The sequence below is a fragment of the Drosophila arizonae genome, chromosome 3 (assembly GCF_054131065.1).
Source record: "Drosophila arizonae isolate 15081-1271.41 chromosome 3, UAZ_ARI_1.0, whole genome shotgun sequence".
Classification (NCBI taxonomy): Eukaryota; Metazoa; Arthropoda; class Insecta; order Diptera; family Drosophilidae; genus Drosophila; species Drosophila arizonae.
The window spans coordinates 12,012,210-12,033,581 of record NC_142923.1 but is presented as its reverse complement, the minus strand read 5'-3'; the positions used below and the strand labels follow the sequence as shown (position 1 = coordinate 12,033,581).

At 38.2% G+C, this 21,372-nt stretch overlaps 4 protein-coding genes and 1 pseudogene across 8 annotated transcripts; all 5 read left to right on the top strand.

Moving 5' to 3' along the window:
- Positions 1 to 4,803: 4,803 nt before the first annotated feature.
- On the top strand, positions 4,804 to 6,445 carry LOC149269681 (alpha1,4-N-acetylgalactosaminyltransferase 1-like). Its single transcript, XM_089464322.1, has 2 exons — positions 4,804 to 5,698; positions 5,765 to 6,445. The coding sequence occupies exons 1-2, from the start codon at positions 5,199 to 5,201 to the stop codon at positions 6,345 to 6,347; spliced, it is 1,083 nt and encodes a 360-aa protein (XP_089320448.1). The 5' UTR covers positions 4,804 to 5,198; the 3' UTR covers positions 6,348 to 6,445.
- A 97-nt stretch (positions 6,446 to 6,542) lies between these two features.
- On the top strand, positions 6,543 to 8,218 carry LOC149269680 (alpha1,4-N-acetylgalactosaminyltransferase 1 pseudogene; annotated as a pseudogene).
- Positions 8,219 to 9,101: 883 nt separating this feature from the next.
- On the top strand, positions 9,102 to 10,645 carry LOC108620613 (alpha1,4-N-acetylgalactosaminyltransferase 1-like). The gene is made up of 2 exons (XM_089464323.1): positions 9,102 to 9,742; positions 9,809 to 10,645. The coding sequence occupies exons 1-2, from the start codon at positions 9,249 to 9,251 to the stop codon at positions 10,389 to 10,391; spliced, it is 1,077 nt and encodes a 358-aa protein (XP_089320449.1). The 5' UTR covers positions 9,102 to 9,248; the 3' UTR covers positions 10,392 to 10,645.
- Positions 10,646 to 11,894: 1,249 nt separating this feature from the next.
- Positions 11,895 to 14,548, top strand: LOC108609667 (uncharacterized). Its single transcript, XM_018001391.2, has 2 exons — positions 11,895 to 13,772; positions 13,831 to 14,548. Exons 1-2 carry the CDS (start codon positions 11,935 to 11,937, stop codon positions 14,414 to 14,416), a joined length of 2,424 nt encoding a protein of 807 aa, XP_017856880.2. The 5' UTR covers positions 11,895 to 11,934; the 3' UTR covers positions 14,417 to 14,548.
- A 391-nt stretch (positions 14,549 to 14,939) lies between these two features.
- LOC108610233 (uncharacterized) lies at positions 14,940 to 21,275 on the top strand. Of its 5 annotated transcripts, XM_089465566.1 has the most exons (7): positions 14,940 to 15,248; positions 16,386 to 16,452; positions 16,899 to 17,006; positions 17,074 to 19,131; positions 19,201 to 19,493; positions 19,572 to 20,203; positions 20,265 to 21,275. In XM_089465566.1, exons 4-7 carry the CDS (start codon positions 17,143 to 17,145, stop codon positions 21,044 to 21,046), a joined length of 3,696 nt encoding a protein of 1,231 aa, XP_089321692.1. In that variant the 5' UTR covers positions 14,940 to 15,248; positions 16,386 to 16,452; positions 16,899 to 17,006; positions 17,074 to 17,142; the 3' UTR covers positions 21,047 to 21,275. The 5 variants fall into 5 exon arrangements, with proteins under 5 accessions (XP_089321692.1, XP_089321693.1, XP_089321691.1 ...); XM_089465567.1 differs by lacking the exon at positions 16,386 to 16,452; XM_089465565.1 differs by lacking the exon at positions 16,899 to 17,006.
- The last annotated feature ends 97 nt before the right edge of the window (positions 21,276 to 21,372 follow it).

Sequence of the window (21,372 nt, the reverse complement as noted above, 5' to 3'; positions counted from 1 at the left end):
TGCCTGAAATGATCGTGAATACCCATGTAAAAGCTTCCCCAAAAGTTAAGATAAATCATCTAAATGTGATTACTAATCATCAAAATCTTTTCGGATCTACGCAGAACTTAAAACAAGAAAAGGCACCTGAAAAAATGCAAACGGTGCTATTATCCAATACACATAAACCATCAAATGTAAGCAATATGATTAGCTTAAAAAATTTTAAGCCACAACTTCGGAACCCAAATCCGAAAGTTTTTGCTAAGCAGATTAGCGCGAAACCCCAAGAGACAAATCTTCATAATATAACAAGTAAGAAAGCTCTAGTCGAGACTGCTCGACTAGGAGATACCCTGAACCCTCTAATCTGATATTCTAATCATTCTGCACTTCTTTTATGCACACATACATACAGATGCATCCACACGCACGCATAAGCCTGCGCTCTGCTAACTGCGCAGTAAGCAGCGACTGCGCTTGGGCTGCGCTGCAGTGTGGGCAATATTATGAGAATTTATTTGTCGAATAATTTCTTTTGTAAACATATGATCTTAATGAAACTTTCAGAGTGTAATCATATGGTAAATATGTGTGCACATTCCAAAGCACAAGTCTCTAGTACTTTTTTACAAATTAGGGGAGAAGGGGGCGTGGTATCCAAAATCTGTAAATTACAAAATCTTTGTATCGATTAACTTTATATACAACACAAATTTTAAGACTCCAGGTCTGAAAATGTTCAAATTAGGCGAAAAAAACAAAATCAATTTTTCGATTATTCTCGATAAAAAAGTTATCGGACGATTTATCGAAAAAATAAAGCAAACTCGTACTGCGTATGGTACACACGAGTATGCATGCCAAATTTCAGCTCTCTAGCTCTTATAACTTCTGAGATCGACGCACTCATACGGACGGACGGACGGACAGACGGACAGGGCTATATCGACTCAGCTCGTCACGCTGATCAAGAATATATATACTTTGTGGGGTCTGCCACGCCTCCTTCTGCCCGTTACATACTTTTTCACAAAACCATTATACCCTGATTTCCCATTTTCAATAGGTTCAGGGTATAATGAATGATAAGAAACTTAATGAATCTAAAATTATTCATTTAAATTCTTCAAAGTTGCAGGCTCAAAGTCAGAACCTAAATATGAATGGGACGAATTCTTCAAAATTACAGTCCCTAGCTCAGAACTTAACTACGAATGAGAAAAAATCAAATGAATCTAACATAATTCATTTATATAATTCTAAGAATGAGAAGAAACCAAATGAATCCAAAATAATTCTTTCAAATGAGTCAAAGTTACAGACACAAAGAATTGAAAATATCTTTAAGAATATTTCAACATTCAATATTTTCAACAAAGATCACATCAAAAAGGTGCTCAGGTCTAATATTACGAATTTACCAGTACATAACTTAACAGTAAAAATTGAGAAAATAGTTATGGATATGCTTTCATCCAGTGCTCAGAGCAACAAGCATGTAAATTCGTTTAATAAAACTCATCAAAACTTAAGTTTCAATAAGCGAAAAGTTCCAGAATCGACATTTAACAAAACACAGTTAGAAAACAAATTTCCGAATTTTACATCAAACCTCAGCTCAAAAAGTAACAACTCCGCACCTATTAACATAGCTCATGCTCTAATAGAGGATATTTTGTTATGCAGCTCAAAGCCAACGCCCGGAAAGACCATTTTCTTCTCAGAAAGTAGCCAATATTCAGATATTTCTTATAATATTCATGAAATGAGGGCACATCAAGCTTGCGCCATTGAATCGGCTGCATTGCATAATCCAAATTTTCAGGTTTTTGTGCTGTTTGCTTGTCGCACATATCTGGAGAAACCGGCGCCTATTATTGATGCATTATTATGCTATAAAAATATACAATTTCGAGAGTTAAATATTGGGACTTCTATACTAGATACACCCATTACGGACTGGCTTAAGTTAAACGATTTTTATACCCTGAACCCATTGAAAATGGGAAATCAGGGTATAATGGTTTTGTGAAAAAGTATGTAACGGGCAGAAGGAGGCGTGGCAGACCCCACAAAGTATATATATTCTTGATCAGCGCGACGAGCTGAGTTGATATAGCCCTGTCCGTCTGTCCGTCCGTCCGTCCGTCCGTCCGTCCGTCCGTATGAGTGTGTCGATCTCAGAAGATATAAGAGTTTGCTTTATTTTTTCGATAAATCGTCCGATAACTTTTTTATCGAGAATAATCGAAAAATTGATTTGGTTTTTTAGCCTAATTTGAACATTTTCAGACCTGGAGTCTTCAAATTTGTGTTGTATATAAAGTTAATCGATACAAAGATTTTGTGATTTACAGATTTTGGATACCACGCCCCCTTCTCCACCAATTTGTAAAAAACGCATTTCAAGTACTAGAGACTTGTGCTTTGGAATGTGCACACATATTTACCATATGATTACACTCTGAAAGTTTCATTAAGATCATATGTTTACAAAAGAAATTATTCGACAAATAAATTATCATAATATTGCCCACACTGCAGCGCAGCCCAAGCGCAGCCGCTGCTTACTGCGCAGTTAGCAGAGCGCAGGCTTATGCGTGCGTGTGGATGCATATGTATTATGTGTGCATAAAAGGGGTGCAGAATAATTAGAATATCAGCTTTGAGGGTTCAGGGTATCTCCTAGTCGAGCAGTCTCGACTGGAGCCTTCTTACTTGTTCTATAACGGAGTACAAGCCGCTTAGAACAATTACTATGCTAGACTAAACTGAGCTGCACTGAATTGAACTGCTTATGCTATATTCTGGGGATGTTTTATAGGCCTGACTTCGCTTTTGTTGATTGGACTTTGGACTTGTTGAGCTTTTGTGCTCTTATATAAAATGGATCTCAATCTTGAAGAGATAGAGCTTTAAGAGGGTTTTATTTATCGTATTTGGTTTAATCAGTTTATGTTAACTCTAATCGCTCCTAATTGGTTTCTTTGGATTATGCTTACCGCGGGGTTGTGGGTACACAAAAAGGGTGTAATGTGATCTGTTGTTGATTGATTGATTGATTTGTTTATAGATGATGGGGAGCGAGCGTGGTTTTTATGATTTCCTCAAGTGCTGATGTGTGTATTGTTGGTGGATATATTACTATATATATTAATTAACAAGTAAGAAAGCTCTAGTCGAGACTGCTCGACTACGAGATCCCCTGAACCCTTGGAGCAATAGATATTTCAATAATTTTTCGCGTCTTTCAGCTTACACAAGAAACACGCACACACACAGGCACGTACGCACACACAGGCATACATACACACACACGCATACAGACACACATACACACACACACACGCATACATACACAAACGCATACACACACACATACACATACACACACACATACACACACAAGCACCCACGCATAAACACGCATGGGCTGCAGTGTGCGCTTACTATGAGAACTTAATTGTTTAATTAATTTATGGACGTACGATCTTCATGAAACTTTCAGATTATGATTATAACATGGATATGCATGTAATTGCCAAAGCACAAGTCTCTAGTATTTGAAATACGCTTTTTACAAAAGTGAGGGTGAGGGGGTGAATTTAAGGGTGGGGGGTAAATTTTAACAAAAACCGAAATTGTATAAATTGCATGTAAGCATACATAAAATTTGGAGACTCTAGCAATAAAGGTGTAGAAGATATAATTTTATAACTGGTTTTCGATAAGGTTTTTTATCGATAAAAAAGATCGGGATGAGTTATCGAATTTTAATGATAAACTTGATATGCGCGCTGTAATTACGGACATTTTAAAAAAAAATTTGAAGTCTCTAGCTCTTATATCTTCTGAAATCGACGCGTTTATACATACGGACAGACGGACAGACGGACAGACAGACGGACAGGGCCAAATCAACTCAGCTCGTCACCCTGATCAAGAATATATATACTTTGTGGGGTCTGCCACGCCTCCTTCTCCCTGTTACATACATTTCAACAAAACCATTATACCCTGATTTCCCATTGAAAATGGGTTCAGGGTATAAAAACATCGTTCAAATCAGATCAGATCACCTTGATTTGCGCTCAAATTCAATTTCACTTATTCCCACACGCATATAGTCACATGTTTATTCTAGCTGTAATCGCGACACGTATTTGTTGTGTTCCGCTTGCTTGTTCAAGCTGATTTGTGTTTGGTGAACATGTCTGTGCAATAAATTCGACTGTGATTACACAACTTTATCGTCTATCGCCAAGAAGAATTGAAAATAAATTAACTAACTTGTTCTTAAAATTGCTCAATTCAATAAGTCACAATCTTGACTCTCATTTTGTTATACCCTGAACCCATTGAAAATGGGAAATCAGGGTATAATAGTTTTGTGAAAAGTATGTAACAGGCAGAAGGAATCATTGCAGACCCCATAAAGAATATATATTCTTGATCAGGGCGACAAGCTGAGACGATATAGCCCTGTCCGTCTGTCCGTCCGAGAGCTACAAAGCTGAAATTTTTCATGTAGACTCGTATACCAGTTTTGTTTTTTTTTTTTTTTTAGCCTAATCTGAACATTTTTAGACCTGGAGACTTCAGATTTACTGTGTATATACAGTTGATGGATACAAGGATTTTGTCATTTATAGGTTTTGGATACCATGCTCCCTTAGCCACCGATTTGTAAGAAACGCATTTCAAGTATTAAAGACTGTGATTTGGAATATACAGAATGTCCATACAGAGCCATATGATCACGCTATGAAGGTTTCATAAAGATAGTCTTACAACAAGAGAAATTATTCAACAAATAAATGCTTATGCTATTGCCCTCACCGCAGTGCAGCCCAAGCGCTGTCGCTGCTAACTGCGCAGTCAGCAGAGCGCGTGATTATACGTGCGTGTGTATGCATGTGTGCATAAAAGAAGTGCAAAATGAGTAGAATATCAGCCTAGAGGGTTCAGGGTATCTCCTAGTCGAGCACTCTCGACTGGAGCCTTCTTACTTGTTTTCTTAGTTCAATAGTAATAGCAATGGAACATTATTAAACAATTAAAACTAGCTGATATTGGACTCATCGCAGAATGATCGAAGCATTGGAATCCCTGACACCTTCGTAATTGCTCGGGTCGCTCGATTGGGATGGTCGACTTTTGTGTTGTAAGGTTAGTGGTTAAAGTTTGTTGTTTTGCACCAGCAGCATCGGTTTATCATGTTGAAGAAAGAGTCCAAGTGCGATTACATCAAGAGACGACGTCTCGTAATACTAGTTCTGGCTGCTACTCTAATATTCCTAGTCGTACTATCTAGTATCAAGGACTCTTCCATTATTTCGAATGGAATTTACGGCTTACTTTCGACTGAGAATGTTACCAAGAATATACTATATTCGAGCTCGCAGCCTCCACCAGGACGCAGCATTTTCTTTCATGAGACCAGCGGCATTTCTCCAGATTCGGTATCCAACATTATGAATCTGACGGCTCGACAAGCCTGTTCAATAGAATCGGCTGCTCTGAATAATCCCAACTTCCAAATCTTTATTGTGTTTTCCTGTCCCACCTATCGTCCTCTCGTCGGTCGTCAAAAACTTCTCGTCGATGCCATCGAAAGCTATGAGAACGTGAACTTTCGTCACCTAAATCTAAGGGACTATGCTATGAACACTCCTATTGAAGATTGGGTAAAAAGAGGCGAATTGCTTAACTCTAGGTAAATTTTAAATTCATGTTGATTTCCTTTTAGAGTGTAGCATAATTCTCCTGGTGTAATACACAGCTATCCGATGCAACACACATCTGACCTCCTCCGCCTTATAAGTCTCTATCGGTTTGGAGGCATCTATTTAGACATGGATATTATTGTCCTGAAGAGCTTAGAGAAATTACCCCTGAACTATGTGGGAGCTCAATCTAACTATACCCTGTGCAATGCTGTCATCGGCCTAGCAGCCGATGGAATGGGTCATGAAGTTGCTGATTTATTTTTACAGCAGTATCAAAAATATTTCAATGGGAAAGATTATGTACAAAATGGACCAACTCTTGTGACAGCCGTTCTGTTAAAATATTGTGGCACCAGCCTCATGAAAGCCATGGAAGGCGGTCGTAAGAGTTGCAAGGGATTTCGACTATTTAATACGACTGCATTCTATTCAATTCCTTGGCCAGAGTGGAGGCATTTCACTGAGCCCAGGTACCTGGATGAAACTATGGCAAGAACTAAGGATTCATTTATGATACACATGTGGAACAAAGCTTCTAGTGGAGAGCGTATCAAAGTCGGATCCAACGCTGCGTATGTAAAGTATGCGGAAAAGAACTGTCCCAGAACGTATGAGGCAGCTGGTGACTATTTCTAAGGACATTCATTTAACGTTGACACACTTGCAATTAAATAATTGACGGTTAGAAATAAACACATATTTGAATTCCCCAAATATATAACACAAACTAATAATTCACATGTTAATATATTGGAGAAGTGGCATAGAATGCTATAGCTTCAGACTCTATACAAATTGAAGCAGCTGAATAAACTGACTGTTGTAAGTGCAGTATGCTGTATAGACGGAATGATTCGCAATTGACTCAGTTGGTAATTAGTAAAGCGCTTAGGCACAGTCCGCACGGTTCATCATGATCGCAGCTCTAAAGCAGCAATTTAATATCTTGCTAATGAAAAGCCGACGTCTCGTAATACCAGCTCTGGCTGCTATTCTAATGCTGTTAGTTATAGTGTCCACAATTCAGGATCTCTATACAAGTTTAAGCAAAATTTCTGACTTAGAGTCATTCGAAACAGAATTTGCTTCAAATCAAAGTGATACAGAGGATATTCTATACTCAAGCTTACAGCCACCGCCAGGACGCAGCATTTTCTTTCATGAGACCAGCTGCACTTATAGAAATTCACGTTACTATGTCATGAATCTGACGGCTCGTCAAGTCTGTTCCATAGAATCGGCAGCTCTGAATAATCCCAACTTCCAAATCTTTACTGTATTTTCCTGTCCCACCTATCGTCCTCTCGTCGGTCGTCAAAAACTTCTCGTCGATGCCATTGAAAGCTATGAGAACGTGAACTTTCGTCACCTGAATCTGAGGAACTATGCTCTGAACACTCCTATTGAAGATTGGGTAAAAAGAGGCGAATTGCTAGGTAAGTTTTAAATTCATGTGAGGAGCAGCGTAATTCACCTACTTTAACACACCTCTAGTTAGACATGGATATTATTGTCCTGAAGAGTTTAGAGAAATTACCCCTGAACTATGTGGGAGCTCAATCTATTTATACCCTGGCAAATGGTATCATCGGTTTAGCAGCCGATGGAATAGGTCATGAAGTTGCTGAATTTTTATTTACAGCAGTATCAAAAATATTTTATTGGGTATGATTGTGTATAAATTGGACTAACTCTTGTGACAGCCGTTCGGTTATAATATTGTGGCACCAGCCTCATGAAACTCGTAAGAGGTGCAGGAGTTTTCGACTATTTAATAAGACTGCATTCTATTCAATTCCTTTTGAAGAGTGGAGGCATTTCACTGAGCCCAGGTACCTACTATGGCAAGAACTAAGGTTTCATATATTATATACATGTGGAACAAAGTTTCTTGTGGAGAGCGTATCAAAGTCGGATCCAACGCTGCGTATGTAAAGTATGCGGGAAAGTACTGTCCCAGGACGTATGCGGCAGTTGGTGATTACTTGTAATGTGTTTCATTTAAGTAAATACGTTTCCTATATATGTATATATAAGCTATTCAAATAATAGAAGTGTGCATTTTATTTCTGTTCTACGAAATTTAATGTTGTACCCAGTTGCTTACTTTTCAAATAAGAGTAGGTGACCAAATATTGAATTTGTAAACACGAAGCCCAGGCAGTGAGGCAATATTCTCTATGCACATAGAGTAACAGATAGAGTGACGATTGTATGTTTATAAATATAGTTTGGAGTTTTGTATACGCTGAATTCATAATAGGAAATCGGGGCAAAGCTATCTGGCATTGGACTCATCGCAAAATTATCGAATGGTACACCATATATTTTTATAAATATATCGAGGCATCCATTAGGAGCTCATTCATTTTCCGCAATCAATGACGATAGCTGAGCATTTCTCCTTATTATTGTATTTTGGCGATAAGAAATCCCTATTTAAAGACAGTTTAAAAACAAGTAAGAAAGCTCTAGTCGAGACTGCTCGACTAGGAGATACCCTGAACCCTCTAATCTGATATTCTAATCATTCTGCACTTCTTTTATGCACACATACATACAGATGCATCCACACGCACGCATAAGCCTGCGCTCTGCTAACTGCGCAGTAAGCAGCGACTGCGCTTGGGCTGCGCTGCAGTGTGGGCAATATTATGAGAATTTATTTGTCGAATAATTTCTTTTGTGAACATATGATCTTAATGAAACTTTCAGAGTGTAATCATATGGTAAATATGTGTGTACATTCCAAAGCACAAGTCTCTAGTACTTGAAATGCGTTTTTTGCAAATTGGGGGAGAAGGGGGCGTGGTATCCAAAATCTGTAAATCACAAAATCTTTGTATCGATTAACTTTATATACAACACAAATTTTAAGACTCCAGGTCTGAAAATGTTCAAATTAGGCGAAAAAAACAAAATCAATTTTTCGATTATTCTCGATAAAAAAGTTATCGGACGATTTATCGAAAAAATAAAGCAAACTCGTACTGCGTATGGTACACACGAGTATGCATGCCAAATTTCAGCTCTCTAGCTCTTATAACTTCTGAGATCGACGCACTCATACGGACGGACGGACGGACGGACGGACGGACGGACGGACAGACGGACAGGGCTATATCGACTCAGCTCGTCACGCTGATCAAGAATATATATACTTTGTGGGGTCTGCCACGCCTCCTTCTGCCCGTTACATACTTTTTCACAAAACCATTATACCCTGATTTCCCATTTTCAATGGGTTCAGGGTATAATAACATTATGATACATTATTAACATTATATCTACCTATCTAAATCATCATAGCGAACTTGCTTCACCCACTGAACTTAAAATATGTATCAAGCATTTTTACAGCATATTGTTCTTAAAGTTTTCATACCAGAATGTTTAAAGCAAACAAAAACATTAAACAGCTGACTACACTAAATGGCGGTAATCGATATTTAGTAAAATTCAAGATGTACATATGTAAACCTTATTATTGGTCTTATTGGTTAGTGTATCGTAAAGCCCCAGCAGCATCGGTTCATCATGTTGAAGAAAGAGTCGAAGTATGTTTACAAGATGGGACGACGTCTCGTAACACCAGTTCTGGCTGCTACTCTAATATTCCTAGTCATACTATCCACTATCAAGGAGCTATCCAATACATTAAAAGCTAAATCTGTTTCAACTGAGAATGTTATTGAGGACATACTATGTTCGAGCTCGCAGCCTCCGCCAGGACGCAGCATTTTCTTTCATGAGACCAGCTGCATTTCTCCAGATTCGGTATCCAACATTATGAATCTGACGGCTCGACAAGCCTGTTCCATAGAATCGGCTGCTCTGAATAATCCCAACTTCCAAACCTTTATTGTGTTTTCCTGTCCCACCTATCGTCCTCTCGTCGGTCGTCAAAAACTTCTCGTGGATGCCATCGCAAGCTATGAGAACGTGAACTTTCGTCACCTAAATCTAAGGGACTATGCTATGAACACTCCTATTGAAGATTGGGTAAAAAGAGGCGAATTGCTTAACTCTAGGTAAGTTTTAAATTCATGTTGATTTCCTTTTAGAGTGTAGCATAATTCTGCTGGTGTAATACACAGCTTTCCAATGGAGCACACATCTGACCTCCTCCGCCTCATAAGTCTCTATCGGTTTGGAGGCATCTATTTAGACATGGATATTATTGTCCTGAAGAGCTTAGAGAAATTACCCCTGAACTATGTGGGAGCTGAATCTAACTATTCCCTGTGCAATGCTGTTATTGGTTTAGCAGCCGATGGAATAGGTCATGAAGTTGCTGAACTATTTTTAGAGCGATATGTAAAATATTTCAATGGGAAAGCTTATGCACAAAATGGACCAGCTCTTGTGACAGCCGTTCTGTTGAAATTTTGTGGTACCAGCCTCATGAAGGCGATGGAAGACGGTCGTAAGAGCTGCAAGGGTTTTCGACTATTTAATACGACTGCATTCTATTCAATTCCTTGGCAAGAGTGGAGGCATTTCACTGAGCCCAGGTACCTGGAGGAAACTATGGAAAGAACTAAGGATTCATTAATGATACACATATGGAACATTGCGTCCAGGAGAGAGCGCATCAAAGTCGACTCCAATATTGCCTATGTAAAGTATGCGGAAAAATACTGTCCCAGGACGTATGCGGTAGCTGGTGATTACTTTTAATGTATTTTATTTAAGTCGGTTTCAAACAATATATTTCTAAAATAAATACGTTTCCTATATAAGCTATTCAAACAATAGAAGTGTGCATTTCACTTCTATTCTACGAAATTGAATGTTCCAACCTGTTGCTTACTTTCCAAACAAGAATAGGTGAACAAATATTGAATTTGTAAACATGAAGTCCAGACAGTCAGGCAATATTCTACGATGCGTATAGTAACACATAAATATAGTTTGGATAAAATATTTTTGTGTAAATGTATGTATATACCTGTACATGTATATAAAGAATATATATGTTCTTAACTAGGTTGATGAGCGTGTATATGTTGATGGCCATCAGTCCGCCAGTCCGCCCGTATGAACGCAGCTACATCGTAAACCAGATGAATACACTTGACTATGATGGTGTTTAGTTTTGTAATGATCTTTATTTTTCTGAGTTTATATACCCAGACTCATGCATATTTTCAGCCCTTAAATCTAGTGCTTCTATTGCTGAGTTTGTAAGGCTCAGCGTGGATATATTAGTTATTCTTATCTTATCGCTGAGTTGGTAGGGCTCAGCACTCTCTTACATATTTTTTTTTTTGCTACGATTGCCAGAGTCACAGTTCATCTGTCTATCTTGAGAGTCCATACATGTCGCACATGTTATCTATTTTATGTATGCTAGCCGTTAAGTGCGTAGAGGGTATGCTCTCATTTTTATCATATTTCTATGTTTACCATGAACACCAGAAAGCTAGAAGCTTGAAATTTTACCTGTATACTCTGATTTATTTTATATTTTGTCGAAAACTCATCTGATTTTCTTGTTATCGCTAATATTCAATAATTGTATTTGTTTTTAAACGTATTTTGAATAATGTTATATCTAAAGATTAAATACATACTGTATTTTGTTTACATACTTTAGATATTGACATTAAATTTTCAATTTACAGCAAAAATCGAAATTCTATAAAATACATATGAGTCTATATTTAAAATTTGTAGACTCTACCTCTAAAGGTATAGTCTAACTAGTTTTCGATAAGGGTTTTAATCGATCTTATATTTTCTGGGATAGACGCGTTCATACATGCAGCCGGACGAACGGACGGCCAGAGAGACGGACAGGGATAAATCGACTCAGCTCGTCGCCCTGATCAAAAATATACATACTTTATGGGGTCTGCCACACCTCCTTCTGCCTGTTACCTGCTTTTAAGAAAACCATTATACCCTGATTTCTCATTGAAAATGGGTTTAGGGTATAAAAATTCACTTCATAATTTCATAATCCTACAATACATATGTTAACAACACGAAAATATTTAGGTGAATATTGTTTATTTCTGTGCATGTCTAAAGTTTCGTTAATTTTTTGCAGACACAATTTTATCGTCTAGAAATAGAACAGAACAAAAAGCGATATATGCTTAAGTAAATGCAGCTGAATAATCTGACATGAGCATTATCATTGATATTGAAATTTAATATCCCCTTCACAATTAATTTACAATTTTTAGTCTCACTTATACCTTCGCTCAGGATTGTAATGTTCATAAGAAAGATGGTGACGCCGTGCCTAATCTGGGGACGTGGCCTACTCTTTTTAGCTCTAATTATTGGCATCGTTTTCATTATAGTGTCCTTCAACCCGTTCTCTAAAAAGGAGACCGCAAATCAGATTGAGTTTACTAAGTATAATGACAAATGGAATGTAAATAAGAGTAAAGTTTCAGAGTTTAACAATTCCCATTGCGCAATTCTCTTAAAAACGGCAAATATGATACTCACTCAAAATGGAACTCAGACGAAACCCCTAAAAGGATATAATAAAGCTGATCACGTAAAGCAACATGTTGCTAAGAAAAATTCACCAGAAGTACATAAGAATATTCATTCACACAGTTTAAATGGCTCTTCTACTCATAATAAAAATGCACCTTCATTCATTGTTACAAATCTACAACAGCAAACCCAAAATTTGACCCTCAACAAGCTAAAAATGCCTGAAATGATCGGGAATACCCATGTAAAAGCTTCCCCAACAGTTCAGATAAATCATCTAAATATGATTACTAATCGTCAAAATCTTGTCGGATCTACGCAGAACTTAAAACAGGAAAAGGCACCTGAAAAAATGCAAACGGTGCTATTATCCAATACACATAAACCATCAAATGTAAGCAATATGATTAGCTTAAAAAATTTTAAGCCACAACTTCGGAACCCAAATCCGAAAGTTTTTGCTAAGCAGATTAGCGCGAAACCCCAAGAGACAAATCATCATAATATAATGAATGATAAGAAACTTCATGAATCTAAAATTATTCATTTAAATTCTTCAAAGTTGCAGGCTCAAAGTCAGAACCTAAATATGAATGAGACGAATTCTTCAAAATTACAGTCCCTAGCTCAGAACTTAACTACAAATGAGAAAAAATCAAATGAATCTAACATAATTCATTTATATAATTCCAAGAATGAGAAGAAACCAAATGAATCCAAAATAATTCTTTCAAATGAGTCAAAGTTACAGCCCCAAAATTTTATATTTCACGGTGATAAAATATTTAAAGAAATGCTATCATCGACTACTACTAAAGAGAATATGCAGGCAAAATACTTCAACAGAGATCACCAAAATTTAACTAAGCATAAAGTTTTCACATCAGCAAAACCTATTGCAACACCTACAGTGGAACAACATCAGAACCTAACACAAAGAATTGAAAATATCTTTAAGAATATTTCATCATTCAATATTTTCAACAAAGATCACATCAAAAAGGTGCTCAGGTGTAATATTACGAATTTACCAGTACATAACTCAACAGTAAAAATTGAGAAAATAGTTATGGATATGCTTTCATCCAGTGCTCAGAGCAACAAGCATGTAAATTCGTTTAATAAAACTCATCAAAACTTAAGTTTCAATAAGCGAAAGGTTCCAGAATCGACATTTAACAAAACACAGTTAGAAAACAAATTTCCAAATTTTACATCAAACCTCAGCTCAAAAAGTAACAACTCCGCACCTATTAACATAGCTCATGCTCTAATAGAGGATATTTTGTTATGCAGCTCAAAGCCAACGCCCGGAAAGACCATTTTCTTCTCAGAAAGTAGCCAATATTCAGATATTTCTTATAATATTCATGAAATGAGGGCACATCAAGCTTGCGCCATTGAATCGGCTGCATTGCATAATCCAAATTTTCAGGTTTTTGTGCTGTTTGCTTGTCACACATATCTGGAGAAACCGGCGCCTATTATTGATGCATTATTAAGCTATAAAAATATAAAATTTCGAGAGTTAAATATTGGGACTTATATACTAGATACGCCCATTACGGACTGGCTTAAGTTAAACGATTTTTATCGCTCAAGGTTAGAAAATATTATATAAACTAGCTAAATCTTATATATTTATTTATATTCAACTTAGTTTTCTGATGCATCACATGTCCGATCTATTGCGTCTTCTAACGCTCTATCGCTATGGAGGTATCTATTTGGATACGGATGTGATGCTGCTGCGTACTTTTGAGGACTTGCATCTGAACTATGCGTGCTCAATGGCAAATCAGAGCATTAGCAATAGTATTTTGGGCCTGGAACCTAAAGGATTTGGACATCAGCTTGCCAAGTGGTTTTTGCAGGATTTCCGCAAGTCCTTGGTAAAAGATGCATTCGACTCAACTGAACACAATCTCTTGCTGCGGGTTCTGCAAGAGGTTTGTAGCACAAGAAATGTTACACTCATGGTTAAGGATCCGAAACGTTGTAAGGGCTTCAAAGTATTTAGCATAAGCGAATTTTACAAGGTGCCATTGAAGCATTCCGAACTGTTTCTCGACCCAAAACGTGCGAGTGAAGTGCTGGAACGTATTAAGAACTCTCGTCTAATTCATGTATGGAATCGATTCTCCTCGAAATGGCCTTTGAAGATTGATTCAAAGGCAGCTTATATGCAGCTGGCTGCGAAACATTGTCCCAAAGTATTTAAGGCAGCGGGGAATTTGTTTTCTTAGCTGACATTATATTTTCTACATATACAACAATTCATTATTTATAATTTTAAGATTGTTAACCATGATAGCTTGGACCATATAGCATAATAAATAACACTTAAATAGGTGGAATAAATAAAACAGCTTAATTTAGATGTTTGTTGATACAGCTATACAAACCGATTGCGTATATTTGCATAGATGGCAATGCTATTTTGCGACACGCTTATATATTTTAAGCTAATTTACACCATACCTATAAGACCAGAAGCCGAATTCAGCTAAGGGAAAACCAAACTATCCAAACCGGCTATTCATTTTCGAAGCAATTTTAAAATTTTGAATCCGTTCATTGGCGCCAAAATTATATACCTATCGACACCGATTATTTTTAAGGATATAAATACATAATATAATACAAAATACTTACAAAAATAGAATAGAAATACATGCTGTTTGATGGTATTTAAATTCAGTATAATTGCTGCATTACTTTTTATCGACTACTAAGCAGGGATGGAGAATCGCTATATTGAGTATTTTTAAGTATAAAAGTGTGTTAACAGCTAAAAAAGAAATACCATAATTATTTGCAGCTCTAAATATATAAAGAATAATGATAAATTACAAATCTCTAATAAAATAAACATAAACGATGTAAAACTATTAATTAATAACATATACAAGTTTTTAACTTTCCAACATAATAACAGAATAGGCTAACCAATTGAATAACATAAAATTTGCTACTTAACAGCAGCACCACTACATCGTAAAATCCTCTTTGAGCAAGTATCAATTGCTGCGTCGGAACTATTGGGGATACAACTTTTCTAAAATGCGTTAAGCAGCAGTGAGTGGTTTTTTTAATGTGTAATTTATTGGTGATTATGAACAGTGTGCTGCATTTATTGCAGCTGTAAATAAATCTATTGGCACATAAATATTTATACATTTTTCAAGATATGTGTTTTATACATGTATGCGTTTGAAATATTGCAAAAACGGTTGATTTTGCCACAAAAGGGTGAAAAAAGAAGAAAAAACAACAACGAAGCACAATCATGCGCAAGTGTGTGTATATACATGTACATATTCACACTAAATCACACTTCTCGACTCCAGCTGCTGTAGTTTTGTACAGCTGGGTCGATACAATACCAGAAAACAAAACAACAAACAGTATAATGTAATCAGAAGCAGAACTTTATAGAAATGTAAAAGCACCTTCTGCTACAAATGAAGTCGCAAGCTTAATTTTGTGAATGGTTTTTCCATTTCACCTGGCGTCACTAACGTGTCTTGCTTCACATTGGTGTGCGTGCCAATACAAATACATATTTCTTATTTGTACACTTTGCTCATTAGCGGCATTTTGGACGTCATTGTATACAAAATACACACGCACCCACACAGAGACAGAAAATAAGGCATCTATTCATATTGCTAATTTGCAAGTGTATATAAGTTTGTACATAACAGGCAATATAAATATACACATACGAATTATCTCTTCAACGGTTGTTTATTGCACTCTTTGAGCTCGTTTTACATATTTACATACATAGGTGCAAACATACATACACATAAGTACACATGAATTTTCTCAATTCTTTATTATATAACTTCGTCTCAGACTCAGGTCTACTAGCTAGATAATAAATGCAACCTTTTAATGAAGATTTATATCTGTGTGTTGTAAAAAATGACACATAAAAAGATACTTGGTACTCAAGCTCATCAATACTCTGTGAGTGTGCTGTAATATTTTCTGAGACGTTTGATTTCACGATTTCAGTGGCCTTAGGTATAGGCAATTAAGAAAGAAGTTTTTAACTATTGTGCATAGCCACGTCCATTGGAATTTGTTTTTGCTTAAGCTAATTTAATTATTATCTTTTTTGTCATTTTTTTTTCGCATGCGATGAGCATTTAGTTATTGTTTTTTTTTTTTTTTTATATACATATGTATACCCTATGCATGTTTAAGACGGCTATGATAATGCTTTGACTGTCACGACTGAAAAAGGAAAACTATTATACATATACATATGTATGTAAGTACATATATTATTTCTAATTAGCAAAAGTTTATTCGTAAATATTTCAAAACTATGTTATATTCAATAGAATTTCTATTGGATTTATTAAAAAAAGAAAATCCCATCGATTTCGTTTGTCACAAAAGCCATGTGAAATCTATTAATACAAATATACATAATATATTTTTTCAATCAGCTATAGTTTAGTTTGAAATATATTTACGATTTTATTGATTTATTTATTTTCAAAATCTTTTTCCCATTCAAAAGCCTATAAAAAAGAGCGATAAAAATTTGTTTGTTTTTTGCTATTGTGGAGATAAGACTTTTTGATTCAGTGAGTCTTCTGAACACTTTACATTTAGGCAGTTTTAATTGCTGTTTAAACAGTAAGGTTTTATGACTGAGATAATGGTTAGTACATTGTTTTTTGTTCTGAAAATACATGAATTCCCCTTCAGGAAAAAGTGAAAACTTTTCTTTGCGACTTTCTTGGAAGTCTAAAAAAATGTAGTACAAAAGATGTAACTCATTCGAGACGCCTTCACGGTAATTACATGGTTTGTTAGGTAAACTAATTTTAAATGTAGCTATAAATAGCGGTCAAATTAATCTATTTGATGTTTGTATTCACAGGTGTACTATGCGATCGAACGATGAGACACATATAATGCCATATAAGTTTTTGAGATTGTACACGGAAAAATGGAAACAATATCCAAGAAATCCTTGATATTGGCTGCGTTGTTTGTTTACAATGCTGTCGTCGTCGCCGCTGTCACAGTTGATGTGCCAAACTATAAGCCTGGTTGCAGCACCGTCTACAGTTCGAGGAACGCTACACTGCAGTCGCCGGGAAGAGCTGTAAAGGGAGCGGAGGAGTTGGTGCCGATACGAACGTGGCAGGAGCATGAGTTCTCGCTGCTGGGTTACAAGTTCCATTTGCCATTTGTCGGTCATGCTGTGGACTCGGATGTGGACGATGGCTATAGCCTCGATGATGCCTGGCTGTTGGATAATAGAGCCCAGACATTATATGTTCAACAGGAGGACCAAGAGCAGGAGAGTTCTGAGGAAGGTGATCCTGCCAACAGCATCGTAAAGCTGCGCTGTCAAAATGTCAGCGTAGCTGAAATCAATGCCCAGCTGCAGCTCAATAGCCAGATGAACTATGAGCAGATATCGCTGATGCATGTACCGGGCCATGCTGACGCAGTGCCGCTGAAATTGCAACAATATGATAGTATACAGAAATTTAAATGGACGGTTAGTTCATTACACGATGAAACACTGCAACGGCTGTTTGTGCAGTATGTGACACGCTTCGAATCGGTTGAATCACTGGACTTTAGTGAGAATTTGCTTAGCTGCATCCATTGGGCGCAGCCGCAGGCGATGCGACGTCTTCAAGTACTTAAGCTGAGTGGGAATCGCTTGGCCCACAATTGCAGTCTGAGCGAACTGCAGCATATGAATCATCTGTTGGAGCTGCACTTGGATCGCAATGGGCTGCACGGTTTACCCGTGCAGTTCGTGCAGCACCTAAGCGAGCTCCGACTGCTGAATCTTAGCTATAATCGATTGATCGAGCTGCCACGCAACACATTCGAGGGTGCACTTCAGCTGGAGTCGCTGCATCTCTCGGGCAACCAGTTGACCGTTTTGCCCTTTCAGCTTTTCCAGACGGCACGTGAACTGCGCCACTTGGATCTCAGCAATAATCGTTTGCTCTCATTCCCGGACAACTTCTTTGCACTCAACAATCAATTGCGTCAGCTCCTGCTGCAGAGAAATCAATTGAAGTCCTTAGGCAAGCACAGCCTATATAATCTACGCCAGCTGCGAATTCTGGATCTGTCACAGAATGAGCTGGGAAGCATCGATCGCAAGGCTTTTGAGTCTCTGGAACATCTGGTGACTCTTAATATATCTGGCAATGAACTAACCGTACTGTCCTCCATCATATTCCAGCCACTCGGCTCATTGCAGCAACTGGACTTGAGCCGGAATCAGTTCAAGCAATTGCCTGACGGACTCTTTCAGGCGCAGCGTAAGTTGGTGTTGCTGCGCATCGATGAGACGCCGCTCGAAGAACTGCCCAATTGGATTTCGCGCGACGAGGACTACGTAGATGGGCAAATACTGCAACGCCTACGCTACTTATCGATGCAACAGAATCTGCAGCTCACTCAGCTGCCAGCCACATTGTTTGGCAACGTGCGCAATCTGCGCGAACTGCTGCTGGCCGATAATAGTCTTACCAAGTTGCCCCCACAGATTGCCAGCTTGTCGCGTCTGCAGCGGCTGAGTGTACGTGGCAATCGGTTGGGCTCACTGCCCGAAGGCCTCAAAGAGTTAAACCATCTGCACTATTTGAACATCTTGGGCAATGAATATCAATGTGACTGCAGCATGTACTGGCTGTCCAACTGGTTAACAAATGCGACGACCTCTCTGCGACGGGCAACACCAAATGCCAGTCGCAGTCTGGACTCGTATGAGCATATTGATAACCAGATTGATGCACTGAAATGCCAATACGGTTATCCCGGCGACATGCTGCGCGTGTTAAGCAATCTCAATTGTACCGTACCAGTTGTGGTGCAATCTTCAGAGCCCAAGATGTACAGGTTGCATGCCACAGCCAAGCTAGAGTGTATGGTTTATGGCAGTCCTACTCCAGATATTATTTGGGTAACGCGTACTTGAATAATAATAATAATAATCATATGTTAATTGCCAAATTTGGATTGCTGTTTGCAGGTGACACCACGCCACAAGATTCTACGGCATCATGCCGATCCCGACAAACGGCCCACCATCATCAACAGCGACAAAGAGCATCAGCCGAGTAAGTTTGAACTGTTTGCCCTGACGGATGACAGCAACACCAAATCGCTGCACATGAACATCAGCCGACAGAAGACGATTGTGGGTCAGCGCGTGGTGCTCATTGAGAACGGCTCGCTGCTCGTGCACAATATATCGCGTGGTGATAGTGGCCTATACACCTGCTACGCCTTTAATGTGATGGGGAATTCATCGGCAGGCATTAGGTAGTATAAATCGATGCATATAATATACAAGTCATATCATAGCCGATCATTTAATTGTATTCATATGTCACTTTACAGACTCTACATCGATCCCATTGTATTTTATCGCGTTAAAATTGAAAGCCTTCTGGCGGGTACTTTACTTGCCACGGCATTTTTGTTGCTAACACTTTTGGTGCAAGGCTTACGCAGCTGCCTACAGCGCTGTGGACTCTGTGAACGCTTGAGCTGTTGTGCGAATCGCAATAAAAGGTCACCACGATCACGGCAAATTTATGCCATGCTGGATAGCATTGAGAACTACAAGAGCCAGCAGTTGGAGCGTTTGCGTGAGAATTATGCACAACAAGTGCATCGCATACGGGAGAATTGTGCACTACAAGTGGAATGGATACAGAGCAGCTATACAACACAGGCCAAGCACGTCAAAGAGTTCCGTGACATGGGCTCTAATCATTTGACCGCACTAAAAGATCAATATTACGATCAGGTGAAGAAGGTGCGCGACTATTCCACTGGCCAATTGAGTTGGGTGCGCGAGAACTATGTCTTCCAGCGCAATAAGATCCGTAAGTTTAGTGCCCATCAGGTATTGCGACTACGTGAGGGCTACAAGTACCAGCAGCAATCATTGAACAAGGTATTGGAAAATTTGCCCAGCTTTTACTTTGAAAACTGCCGCGGACGCTGCGAAGAAGACATTGTCGAGGGTAAATATTATATTTATATTTATGATAAGAAACTCAATAATACATGAACATATATTTGCAGACATAGACTGTTACTTCAAGAGCCAAATGGAGAAGGAACTGCACATACAGAAAATCAAATCACTGAAAGCCGCCAACAATTCGGCTAGTAAGGCTTCCGTCTACTACACGCCGCCAGATGACGAATTATTCCAGAGCTCCGAGCTAAATCTGCAAGCCTCACCAATACACATTAACTATATTGATGAGAATCTGGACCAGAAGAAGCTCGATTTGCATGACTTCAAAATGGATCCGCATCTGTTGCTCTTTAGCAAATCGCAATTAAATGTTTATCCAGAGGGCTCGAGCAGCAGTCAGGCAGCTGCCATGGCCCTTGCTCTAGCTGCTTGCAGTATTGAGGATAACAATCAGAATGCGCAGCTGATGGAGGAGAATAGCATTAGTAATGTGGAGATGGGTGAACTGAAGGATGCGAGCGATGTTAAGAATTCCAAATCGTGTCCTGCTATTTATAAGGTATCCAAACAGCGAGACGGTAGCACACTGCACGAGCTACTCACCACAGACGGTGAGCCACATCAAATGGTTCATCTAAATCCAGTCGATGAGACCTCATTGACGATGTTGCACTTGCCAAAGGATCAGCTCAACATCGTTGAGGAGGACGGTGACGGGGCCGCGCTATTTCCAAATCATCATCCGATGAACACCGAACAAAGCAAGGATTCCAAAGTGGCAGTCTCGACAGAACAATGTGAATCCGACAGCAGCCCGGACAGCTGCTGTGCATCATCCTATGTGACCGCAAATGCTACCCCTTCAACCCCTGCTACCACTTAGAGATTTTATTAATTTTAATATATATAATTTAAAAAGCAAAAACAAAATGATTGGACCCTGAAAGCACATTCAACTGAAGTGTTAATGTTTCAAATGTGTTTAATGATGAAGGCATCAAACAATAATTGCGTATAGAATTAATTAGTGCAACTTAAAGAATTCAAATGCTGAAAAAAATGAAATAAAGCCACTTAAAAAAAAAAAAAAAAAAAAAAAAAAAAAAAAACAAGTCATGCGATTTAAATAATAGTAAAAATTAGAGAAAAAAATATATATAATGTGTCTCGTGTCGAAGGTATCATCAATAATGTCAATAATACTTGGAA

Bases quoted from the DNA above. Each gene is read 5' to 3' on its own strand.
- LOC149269681 (XM_089464322.1), top strand. From the start codon at position 5,199: ATGTTGAAGAAAGAGTCCAAGTGCGATTACATCAAGAGACGACGTCTC. The intron at 5,699-5,764 runs GTAAATTTTAAA...TGTAATACACAG, and splicing joins GGCGAATTGCTTAACTCTAG to CTATCCGATGCAACACACAT.
- LOC108620613 (XM_089464323.1), top strand. From the start codon at position 9,249: ATGTTGAAGAAAGAGTCGAAGTATGTTTACAAGATGGGACGACGTCTC. The intron at 9,743-9,808 runs GTAAGTTTTAAA...TGTAATACACAG, and splicing joins GGCGAATTGCTTAACTCTAG to CTTTCCAATGGAGCACACAT.
- LOC108609667 (XM_018001391.2), top strand. From the start codon at position 11,935: ATGTTCATAAGAAAGATGGTGACGCCGTGCCTAATCTGGGGACGTGGC. The intron at 13,773-13,830 runs GTTAGAAAATAT...TATTCAACTTAG, and splicing joins AACGATTTTTATCGCTCAAG to TTTTCTGATGCATCACATGT.
- LOC108610233 (XM_018002216.2), top strand. From the start codon at position 17,143: ATGGAAACAATATCCAAGAAATCCTTGATATTGGCTGCGTTGTTTGTT. The intron at 19,132-19,200 runs GTAACGCGTACT...TGCTGTTTGCAG, and splicing joins CTACTCCAGATATTATTTGG to GTGACACCACGCCACAAGAT. The intron at 20,204-20,264 runs GTAAATATTATA...ATATATTTGCAG, and splicing joins CGAAGAAGACATTGTCGAGG to ACATAGACTGTTACTTCAAG.